This window comes from Eptesicus fuscus, chromosome 19, assembly GCF_027574615.1.
Source record: "Eptesicus fuscus isolate TK198812 chromosome 19, DD_ASM_mEF_20220401, whole genome shotgun sequence".
Taxonomy (NCBI): domain Eukaryota; kingdom Metazoa; phylum Chordata; class Mammalia; order Chiroptera; family Vespertilionidae; genus Eptesicus; species Eptesicus fuscus.
The window spans coordinates 779,498-790,548 of record NC_072491.1 but is presented as its reverse complement, the minus strand read 5'-3'; the positions used below and the strand labels follow the sequence as shown (position 1 = coordinate 790,548).

The 11,051-nt window shown below is 72.4% G+C and overlaps 1 protein-coding gene across 1 annotated transcript; it reads left to right on the top strand.

Moving 5' to 3' along the window:
• The first annotated feature begins 774 nt into the window (after nucleotides 1–774).
• RHPN1 (rhophilin Rho GTPase binding protein 1) lies at nucleotides 775–10,098 on the top strand. Its single transcript, XM_028136658.2, has 15 exons — nucleotides 775–907; nucleotides 5,004–5,119; nucleotides 5,517–5,645; nucleotides 5,887–5,962; nucleotides 6,459–6,536; nucleotides 6,854–6,978; nucleotides 7,061–7,227; nucleotides 7,370–7,563; nucleotides 7,954–8,110; nucleotides 8,211–8,306; nucleotides 8,440–8,634; nucleotides 8,954–9,030; nucleotides 9,166–9,312; nucleotides 9,433–9,594; nucleotides 9,752–10,098. Exons 1-15 carry the CDS (start codon nucleotides 827–829, stop codon nucleotides 9,908–9,910), a joined length of 1,959 nt encoding a protein of 652 aa, XP_027992459.2. The 5' UTR covers nucleotides 775–826; the 3' UTR covers nucleotides 9,911–10,098.
• The last annotated feature ends 953 nt before the right edge of the window (nucleotides 10,099–11,051 follow it).

Sequence of the window (11,051 nt, the reverse complement as noted above, 5' to 3'; positions counted from 1 at the left end):
GCCCCTAAAGGGTGTGTCCCTGGGTGAGGCGGACCCACAGGGAACCTGAGCGGGCTCCTGAGTCCCCGGGAACTCGGGGAAGTGGGGGGGGGGGGGGGAGGCACAGGGATGGGGAACCCTGCGGGGCGCAGGTTCTGGGGAGCACAAGCCTGGGAACGGGCCAGTTCTGCAGTCAGTTGGGAAGTCGGTCGTGGACATGCAATGGCTCCGGAGGCAGGTTCTGGGGGCGCCGGACGCCGGACCTGCAGAGCTGACCCACCGGAGCGGGAGGAGGAAGCGGCCCGTAAAAACTGCAGAACCGTTAAAAGCTCCACATGCACATCGTGGGCCCCCGGAGGGCGGCATAAACCCGCGCGGCGGCAAACGTGGCGCCTGCACGGGAAGGGCGCCGCGCGGGGAGGCGGCCGGCCGGGAGCGGGGAGCGAGCGTCACGTTCCGCGTTATCTTCCCTTTCCCGAACCTCTCGGCGCGCCCCGCCGCCCGCGCACGCGCACAGCGCGCCCAGCGGCCGAGCTCGGCGTCGGGCCGGGCGGTTGCCAGGGGCGACCGCATTCCCCCAGGACTCCGCGGGTGGGTGGGCGGAGCCTGAGCTCCCGGAGCCACCTCCGTCGCTCTCTGGTTGGTCAAGGCTGCTGTCCGTCGGAACCGCCGCCGTCGCCGATTGGGCAGCGGAAAGTTTCGCACGCTCGGCGCGGGCCGCCACACCCCTCCCGACCGCCGGGCCCGCCACCCGGGGAGAGGACAGTGCGGGGCCCGACGCGGCGCCTGGGAGGGACCTACGCGGGCCTCGGCTTCCAGGCGGGCGCGGCCCGAGCGGCGGGCGGCGATGATCCCGGAGGAGAGGCGAGTCGGCCCGGGCGCCGGCGAGGAGAGCACCCGGCTGCAGGCGGCCGACAGCGTCCGAAAGGTGGGCGCGCCCGGGGGCGGGGGCGCCGGGGGGGGCGCCCGGGGCGGGCGGGCGCAGGGCTGGGTCCGCGGCGTTGCTCCCTTGTCCCAGCGCAATGCAAGGAAGACTCCCAGGTGGCCGCCATCCACACCTCGCTCGCCCCAAAAGGCAAGCTGGGCGAACTGTTGGGGAAACTGAGGCCCGAGGGTCCCGCGATAACTGCCTGCGCTGGTTCCGCTCTTGCCGGGTCGGGATCAAATGCGGGAAGAAGCCGGGGGCCCCTCCCGTGCGCCTCGGGAAGGGGAGAGCGCCATTCCAGCTCGCCGTGTGCGGGGCTCCCTGGTCGGCAGGTGCCGGGCTCCGGTCGGTCGGTCCAGCCCGCGCCGCTCCTGAACCTTCCTGCAGCCCCCCACCCCCTCGGGGCTCCGGCTGCGCCCTGGCGCCCGGCTCGGTGTTGGCTGCAGCCTCGCAGGTTCAGGAAACGGCTGGAGAGCTTCACGGGCGGGAGTGTGTCCTTCCGTCACTTCCCTGCACACCCGCCGTGAAGCCCTCACCCCGGGCTGTGGACTGTGGACCGGCTCCAGCAGCGCCGGGAGCGCCGGAAGGGCCGCGGGCGGAGGCCTGCCCCGTGCGTGGGAAGAGGGGCGCCCTGGCTGCCTCGCTCTGCAGCACCGACGCCCAGTGTCCCCGCAGCGGGGCCCGCCCTCCCGGCTGCTCCGTGCACCCTCCGCTGGGATCAGCTTGTGTGTGCGGGGCCGGGCCTTCCAGGGGGCCAAGGGGGTGTCTGGTGGGACATGGGCCCCCGGTTACCAGCCACGTGATGCGGACCAGACCCCAGGAGTGGCAGGCCCTCCTCCTCGCTCCAGGAGATGCCGGGTGCGGTGGCAGCTATGTGTGGGAGCACAGTGGGCAGTGACCCCACTTCCCGCCGGGCCCTGGCACGTGTTGTCGGTGGAATGCCGGGGAGGCTGCTCACACACCGTGTTCCCCAGGGCGCTCTGCCCCACGGCACCCTGGGAGGGCGCCGAAACTTTCCAGCAGCCGGGCGGCCGGCTGTGCCCCAAGGAGGCCCTGGCCTGGGAGCTGGGCTGGGAGCTGGGGTGGAGGTGGGGTGGGAGCTGGGGTGGGAGCTGGGGTGGGAGCTGGGGTGGAGGTGGGGTGGGAGCTGGGCTGGGAGCTGGGGTGGGAGCTGGGGTGGAGGTGGGGTGGGAGCTGGGGTGGAGGTGGGGTGGGAGCTGGGCTGGGAGCTGGGGTGGGAGCTGGGGTGGAGGTGGGGTGGGAGCTGGGCTGGGAGCTGGGGTGGAGGTGGGTGGGAGCTGGGGTGGAGGTGGGTGGGAGCTGGGGTGGAGGTGGGTGGGAGGTGGGGTGGAGGTGGGTGGGAGCTGGGGTGGAGGTGGGTGGGAGCTGGGGTGGAGGTGGGGTGGAGGTGGGGTGGGAGCTGGGGTGGAGGTGGGGTGGAGCTGGGGTGGGAGCTGGGGTGGAGCTGGGGTGGGAGCTGGGGTGGAGCTGGGGTGGAGGTGGGGTGGAGGTGGGGTGGGAGCTGGGGTGGAGCTGGGGTGGGAGCTGGGGTGGGAGCTGGGGTGGAGCTGGGGTGGAGGTGGGGTGGAGGTGGGGTGGGAGCTGAGGTGGAGGTGGGGTGGAGCTGGGGTGGGAGCTGGGGTGGAGCTGGGGTGGGAGCTGGGGTGGAGCTGGGGTGGAGCTGGGGTGGGAGCTGGGGTGGAGGTGGGGTCTCACCTGCCCGCTGCAGCCGGGCTGGAGGCAGGCTGGTCCTGTACCGGTGACAATGCTCGGAGTCAGGACAGGCCGCTAGCCACGCAACACCAGCAAAGGGCCCAGTTAGCGGGGGCGCTGGGCGTGGGGCCCATCCGAAGGCCCCGGGGGCCACCAGTGCCCGAGTGAGCCTCAGAGGGCGTGGGGGAGGCGGGGGGGCACCGGCTGGCCTGAGGGGCCTGGTCTGGGGTCCCTCTGGCGCGTGTGTGGTTGCAGCCACCTTGTTCTGGCAGCAGTGTAGGGGGGATGGCAGAGGTGGAGGGTGGGATGCTGGGCCCCACTCCTTGGGGTGTCCAGGTCCTCTGGGTCCAGGTGAGACCAAGGGAGGGAGGGGTCCCTGAGGCTGGGGGTGGGGCTGGGCATCGCAGGCGGAACCTGGGGCTCAGAGGGGGAAGCTGGTCTGCCAGGCGTGAGGGCCTCTCCCTGGGAACCAGCGGAGTGGGGAGCGTGCGTGGGGGGTGGGGGGGCTGCTGTTTGTTCCAGCGCGGCTTTGCTGACATAACTGTCCTCAGCCGGCTGTTTCCTCCTGGGCTGCTGGGGCCGCAGGCCCAGGGCTTCCGGGCAGCCAGGGCGCCAGCCCCGTGTCAGGGCCGCGGCAGTGGGTTGAGGGATGGCTTCTCCGCCCACTCCACCTGGCTGGGCTCCAATGGGGAACGCTGCTCACCTGGCGCCTGCGCCCCTTCCCACAGCCGACCCCTCACCCGGGCCCAGCTCCACGGTGAGGGCGACAGGCCTGAGCAGGCGCTCCGGCCGGCCGGCCGGCAGCGGGGGTCAGGTGGTTGCTTCGACTCATGCCGTCCCCCCGCCCCCCGGGCTCCAGCCGCTGGCCTGGCGGGAGCGTTAGGGTCCAGGTCATGAGGGGTGCCCCAGAACTCAGAGTGGGCCTGGCTCGAAGGCTGGGGTCCCCACTCCCGGCTTGTCTCTCTGGGAGCCCTGGACACAGACTAAAGGACCCGTGTTGGTGAGGACAGCCCTGCCCAGCACAGCACCCCCCACCCGGGCAGACGACCATGGCCGCTCACCCAGAAGGCGGGGCGCCTGCTGGGGGCTCCCAGTCAGAGCTTCACGAGGAGCGAGATGCAGCCTGGGCTCTGCCCGCCACCCCCCCAGGCCTCCTGCACGGAGGGGGCACGGTGGGCGCTGCAGGGTCAGCAGGAAGGCGCTCAGCCAGCAGAGTGGAGGGAGGAGAGCGTCTTGTCCCCCCTGCCATCCTGAGACCAGACACCCCATCTACGGATGAGGCCCCAGGACCCCCGGGGAGTCCCCGCCACCACTGCTCTTTCTCCCCGAGTTCCGGGAGGGACACGCCCCCTCTCCCCAGCCTCCTGTCCTTCATGTCTCAGAAGAGTTCCTCCTCCTACAAGAAGTCTTCCCTGGTTGCCCTGTTGAGAACGCTGGAGTCCGGACACACCGGGCGTAAGCCCAGGTGGCTGTGCGCCGGCAGCCTTCACTGTGGGAGGGGAGAGGCCGTTTTAGGGGGCAGGCGGGGCCCAGGAGGTCTGACACTGCCCTTGCGTGGGGGGCGTGCCCAGGACAAGCCACATCAGGGGTAATGCCGACCGCAGACAGCAGGAGGCCGAGGCAGCGCGGCAGGAAACCCTCCCTCGGCCCCTGCGGCGGCCCGGCGGCCGAGAGGCACTGTCTTCATTCCCACGCGGGTCGGGGGTGGAGTGAGTGCCCAGGTGGGCATCGGCCAGGGAGGGTGGTTCTGAGTCCTTCCTGACCCCGGCTGGAGGCTGACAAACAGGCGGTGCCGGCCGGCCGTGGCTGTCACCTCCCAGGAGTCCGCACGTCCCTGCTTTCAGCTGCCCCGCTCCTCGCCTGCGGCCCCGAACGCGGGCAGTGGGCAGGCAGGAGGCCTGAGGTTTGGGCGCTCGCCAGAGGGTCCCCACGAGTCACCGGCTGGGACGGAGCCCGGCAGAGCCTCAAGGCGCAGGGGCTGCGTCGCTCGGAGGGGCGGCCCGAGGGCCAGCCTCCAGGCCTCGGTCACTGTCCCCCGCACCCCTCCCGGCCGAACGGCGCCGGGACAATCGTGTGAGTGGGGCTGCGAGTGGAAAGTCCAGAAGGCTGCGTGGGGAGCCGTTGGCTGCCTCCTGCCCGGGGCTCCAAGAGGTGGCGGGTGTCCAGGCTGGGCCGAGACCAGAGCCCCGGCACGCTGCTGCCGGGCTTACCATCGGCCCCGCTGTGTCCCACACCCACCGTGCCCTCCGGCCCCCTGCCTTCCTCCTGGCATCACCCTCTGAGCCCAGGCTCCATGCCAGGTGGCCGGCTCACGCCCTGCCCCACCGGCAGGAGACCCCTGGCCCGGCCTCGGGTGCTGAGCCTGTGACCCGTGGCCTCCGTGCAGGGCGGCGACCCCCTGGTGCAGACACAGCAAGGCCGCCTGCAGAGCCACAGGGCCCGCGTCCACCAGCAGATCAGCAAGGAGCTCCGGATGCGGGCGGGCGCCGAGAACCTGTACAGGTGCGCACGCCACGGGCCTCAGGGGACGTGCCCCGGGCAGTGCCTGCTCCCCTGGCCCATCCCTCCCCGAGCCTGGCCTTCCAGGGGTCCCGGCCGCTCTGTGGGCACTCAGATGTGGCACTGAGGTCAACCCCCTGCCCTGGGAAGTGGGTTCCGAGTGTCGGCAGCGGGCACGGCCTGCGGCTGGGGGAGGCAGGGGAGGCGGCCGCACCCTGGAGGCCGTGGGACAGCCAGGACCTGCACAAGCCTCGGCGACTGGGAAAGGGGGCCGCCTCGTGGCCCTGGACCCCGCTGCCGCCCAGAGTGGGCTCTGGAGCGGGGGCTGGCGAGGCTGCGGCGTGCCCCAGGCCTGTGGCCCACCCACAGGGCTGGCCGTCACTCCGCCCGGCCTTCCCAGAGCCACCAGCAACACCCGCGTCAGAGAGACCGTGGCCCTGGAGCTGAGCTACGTCAACTCCCGCCTGCAGCTGCTGAAGGAGGAGCTGGAGGAGCTGGACTGCGGCGGGGACGCGGACGGGCCCGGGAGGTGCGAGTGCGTGTGTGTGGGCGTGTGTGTGTGTGTGTGCGTGTGTGTGTGTGTGTGTGTGTGTGTACGTGTACGTGCAGTGTGGGAGGCACGTGACCCGGGGCAGCCCTGCGTGGCGTGTGTGGGTGTGCAGGGATGCCTCTCAGTCGGGGGAGGTGTGTGGTGAGCCGCGGGGGGAGGGCCCTCCATGGCCTCGGCACGCCGGGCAGCCTCAGGTCGGCACACACCGTTCTGGTTCCAGTGGAGGCAGCGCTGTGCCCCTGATCCCCCTGGGGCTGAAGGAGACCCAAGAGCTGGACTGGTCGGCAGCCCTGAGGGTGAGTGCGGCCTGCGGGCCGGCCGGGGTCATGGAGGCTCCCTGGACGGTCGGGGAACAGGCCCGCAGGGGCAGCGTCCGGCCTGGGGATGCCCCTCCCCAGCTCGGGGTTCTGACGGGGAGGCTTTGGAGAAGCTGTCCTCCTGCCCGGTCCCCAGCTCTCGCTCTGAGGGTCCCACCGCCAGAGCCTGTGGTGAGAACCGACCGGTCGCCTGTCTTGTGGGGGCTCAGGAGCTGGGCTGTCCTGTCCGGCTGGCCCGTGCCAAGGGGCCTCCGTGTCCCTACCTGTGGCCTGCGGCCCTGCCACCCCGGGGTTAGCACAGTAACGAGCAGAAACCGCGCCGAGTCTCGGGGGCCGTGTCGCAGTGAGGGGTGGCCAGAGGCGAGGACCTGGGCGGCCCTTCTCCAGGGCGGGGCCTCCCCCCACTCTGGGTCTCCGCCACGTGGGGCCGGGAGACTCCAGGGAAGGCCAGTGCCCCTCCCCCCCCAACTCCCAGGAGCTGATCTCTGGGCACTTTGGAGAAGATGGCACCACCTATGAGGCGGAGATCCGGGAGCTGGCCAACCTGCGGCAGGTAGGGGGCCACACGCAGGTTACCCCTGGGGCTCAGTCCCGGCAGCAAAATGGGGCTCATTGTGGACCTACCCCAGGGGCAGCCCCAGGGACAGTGTGCCTCAGGAGGGGCTGCCCGGCCTGTCCCCTCCCCAGGGGCCCTGCCTGTCCCCTCCCGGGCCCTTCAGGCTCCTGGGGCGAATGTGAGGCCCACGACAGCCCAGTGTGACCCCGTCCGCTCCAGACCGGCTGCTCCCCTGGGCTGTGATGGCCGAGGAGGCCCTCAGGGTGGGGCGCGCGGGGATGGGCCGGAGGGGGGTCAGCTGCTCCCTCCCGCAGGCCGTGCGGACGCCCGGCCGGAGCGAGGCCGGCCTGGAGCTGCTCATGTCCTACTACAACCAGCTCTGCCTGCTGGACGCCCGCTTCGTCGGCCCCGCCGGGGGCCTGGGGCTGCTCTTCCGCTGGTAGGGCCTCCCCTGCCCGCACCCCATTTCTGTCTTCCGGTTGTTGCCTCGGAACTCCACCCAGCCTGACCCGACCCTGCAGGTACGACTCGCTCACGGGGGTCCCGGCCCAGCAGCGGTCGCTGGCGTTCGAGAAGGGCAGCGTGCTCTTCAACATCGGGGCGCTGCACACCCAGATCGGGGCGCGCCAGGACCGCACCTGCCCCGGGGGCGCCAGCTGCGCAGCCGAGGCCTTTCAGAGGGCCGCAGGTGAGGGCAGGTGCCGGCCGTTCTGGGGGCCAGAGCTGGGGGTGGGAGGAGCTGGGGGTGGGATGGACCCCCAGCGAGAGGGGCTAAGCCTGTACCCCTGTGCGGGGAGCCCTGCCCTGCGCTGTGAGCCCCGCCTCTGCAGGCGCCTTCAGCCTCCTGCGGGAGAAGTTCTCCCACGCGCCGAGCCCCGACATGAGCCCCGCCTCGCTCTGCGTGCTGGAGCAGCTCATGACCGCCCAGGCCCAGGAGTGCGTCTTCGAGGGTCTCTCGCTCCCCGCCCCCGCCGCCCCCCACGACTGCCTGGCCCAGCTGCGCCTGGCGCAGGAGGCCGCCCAGGTGAGGACGGGCACCCCTGTCCCAAGCGAGACCCGAACAAGCACGTTGCCTGCCCCCCCCCCCCCCCCCCCCCGCCAGCTGGTGGGCAGGGGGCCTGGAATGAGGGCCTGGGCGGTGTGCAGTGGCTGCGTCTCCTCTTGGTCCCTGGTCCCTGGGGGGCTGGTCGGGACCAAGGTCCTGAGTCCGGCTCTGGGACGGCACTAACCAGAACAGGAACTGGGGGCACAGACCCCAAGCTGGGACTTGCGTGGGCGGGGGGTGGGAGGTACTGCTGGGACCCGCGTGGGCCAGGGCCGGTGGAGGCTGGCCCCCAGGTGGGGAGGCGGGGCTGAGGCTGCGGGGGGCCCTGGCTGGGCTGGGCCCGGACCGTCCTGCCCTGGGCCCTGGCAGGTGGCGGCCGAGTATGAGCAGGTGCGCCGGGCCATGGCCCAGCCGCCCGTCCGAGACTACGTGCCCTTCGCCTGGACCGCGCTGGTGATGGTCAAGGCCGAGCACTTCCGCGCCCTGGCGCACTTCCACGCGGCCATGGCCCTCTGCGGCGGCCCCCGTGAGTGCCCCACCCAGCGCTGCGTGCGGGGGTGGGGGGTGTGTGCCGTGCCTGCCGGGGAGGCCTCACAGCAGGGGCTCATGGCCCTCTCTGACCCCAGCGGCCGAGGCGGAGCTCCTGGTGCCCCCGGACCGCCCTGAGCCCCAGCGCCCCGCACCGGCACTGCCGCGGGAGCCCGAGGAGCGCAGGAAGCTGGGTGAGGCGGCTGCGGGGGGGACACGTGGGCGGCTTTTCCGGGCCCAGCGTTCACCCCGGCAGCTCCCTGTCCCATCCGGGCGGGGGGCTGGGGCGCAGGGGGCTGTGCCATGTGCGCTGTCCCGTCCATGCAGGCAAGGCCCACCTGCGGCGCGCCATCCTGGGGCAGGAGGCGGCGCTGAGGCTGCACGCCGTGGGCCGCGCCCTGCGCCGCGTGGACCCGCTGCAGGCGGTGCTGGCCCAGGCGCTGCGGCGCTCGCTGGCCAAGTACTCGGAGCTGGACCTGGAGGACGACTTCTTCGAGGCCCCCGAGGCCCCCGACATCCAGCGTGAGCAGCCGCGTGGGTGGGCGTGTCCTGGGCGTGGGGGCGGGGCAGCGCCCTGCAGCTGCTGGGGTGCAGGCGTCACCTCCCACGCCCACAGCCGAGCCGAGAAGCAGGGCGCTGGAGGGCACCCACGCTGCCCCCCCTCTCTGTCCCCTCCCGCACCTGACTCTGCTGGGGAACTGCCCCCGGGAGACAGACCCCCCAGGCCCGTGCCGGCTCCTCCCACCAGTGGGGGTGCAGCCAGGCCCCGGATGTCGGAGAGGGACGTGTCGCCCTCTGTGTGTGGCTTAGCCCTGCCCCCCCTTAACCTTTGCCCTTTCAGCCAAGACGTACCAGAGGCCGGAGGTCAGGGCTCCCAGCTTCTCGCAGGTGGAGGTGGCTGACATTTTCCACCGGCTGGTGAGCGCCTTCCCGCCTTCGCTGCCCCGCGAGGCCCCGAGGGGCCCAGCCCTGCCGCACCCCCTGGCTTCTGCCCCACCATGTACAGCTTGGGTGGTGCTGCAGGCCAGGCCTCTGACCCGGGGGTGCCCCCAGGGGCCCCTGTCCGTGTTCTCAGCCAAGAACCGCTGGCGGCTGGTGGGCCCCGTGCACGTGACCCGAGGGGAGGGCGGCTTCGGCTTCACGCTGCGGGGAGACGCTCCCGTGCTCATCGCCGCCGTGATCCCCGGGGGCCGCGCCGCGGTAAGGCCGGGGAGGAGGAGGCCGGGGCCGGGGAGGAGGAGGCCGGGGCCGGGGAGGAGGACGCCGGGGCCGCGGCTGGGGCGGCTGTTTGCTGGGACGGACCGAACGTCTCCCCCACAGGCAGCCGGCCTCCAGGAGGGCGACTACATCGTGGCCGTGGACGGGCAGCCGTGCCGGTGGTGGAAGCACGCGGAGGTGGTGGCCCGGCTGAAGGGCGTGGGCGAGGAGGGCGTGAACCTGCAGGTGGCCTCCCTGCTGCCCAGCGCTGAGCCGCCGGGCACGGTGAGCCCCGCCCTCGCTGGGGGCCTCCACCCTCAGCAGCCAGCCCTGCACGAGGCCCAGCCCACCCTGGGGGGGCCCCCCAACATGCCCCACACTCCCCCCTCCTCCGCCGGTGGCCACGCCCGGCTGCTGACCGCTGTGCATTCTCCCGACGCAGGGGGACCGCCGGCCAGCCCTGCGGGGGCTTCTGAGGAGCCAGGAGCGCGGCTGGGAGCCTGCCCCCGCGAGAGCCAGCCCCAGGCCCCTGCTCGGCTGGAGCCGCAAGGCCAGGAGGGGCAAGCCTGGGGGGCGGCTGTCCCCAGCCCCCCAGCCCTGAGCTGCTCCGCCTCTCCCCTGGTTGCCCAAGGAGGCGCGAGGAGTGGGCTCCCCACAGCTGGGTCCAGCCTGGCCTCCAGCTGGCTGGGAGCAGGGACCCCGTCGTGCCCTCCCCCAGCCGGGGAGGACCTTCGAGCCCGTTTGCTGCCCGCCCCGTGCCCACACTGCCCATTAAAGACAGTGTCAGATGAGGCGTGTCAGCCCGTGCGGGACCGGGCCCTGCACCCCCAGTCACAGGGGAAATGTCACTCACCCAGGGCCTGGCCCCAGGAGGGCTGCTCCCAGGGGGGTGGGGTCTCGCCGCTGCCTTTGAGGTGAAGGCCACCCCCGAGGGGGGGAGGGGGGCGTCAGCAGTGGGTCCCTGCAGCTGGGTCTCTCACTCCCCCGTGGTGGCCTCCCAGGACCCCTCAGCTGGCCTGTCTCCCTCCTGCCCCCACCACGCCCTGCCCTGTCCACACCCTCCCTCAGGGCTGGGTCCACCCTGAGCCAAGCTTTGCCTGGCCCCCAGGACACCTGCCAGGCACCCCCAGCCAAGGCCAGGCTCAGCCCCTCCCTGGCCTCCATCTTGCCCTGTCCCGCCCTCCACACAGCAGCCGGGTGGCCTCAGCACGCCTTCCCCCTGGGCGGGGTCCCAGTCACGACGCCCTGGCAACACCTGCTGTGTTCCCTCTGTGTGCACAGAACAGGGACCCCCCCTGCTCTTCTCGGCCCCTCATCCTGACACACTCCCCTTTTGTGCCAGGGCCTGGATCTCACAGCCCCTCACTGCTGCCCAGTGTCCCCCACTCCCCTCCCCGCCGCCCTGCGCCCCTCGTCCTGGCCCCATGCTGAAGCCCTGCCTTGGCTCCTGGCCCACTTGGAACCTGCCCTGAGGCCGCCTCACCCTCAGGCTCGGGCCCAGCACCGAGGGGTGCCCCCGCCTGCCCGGCCCCTCGGCTCCGTGCTCACCCCTCCCCTGTGGCACTGGCTGGGCCTCTCAGACCGAGTCCTCAGTGTCCCCAAGCTGTGCACACAGGGGAGACGGCCCCGAGGCCCTCAGCAGGCACCTGCCCCGGGCATGTGCCCTGACAGTCAGACCGGGACCTCCTGGTTCATTGGCTGATGCTCAGCCACTGAGCCACGCTGGCCGGGCTCCCATTGCA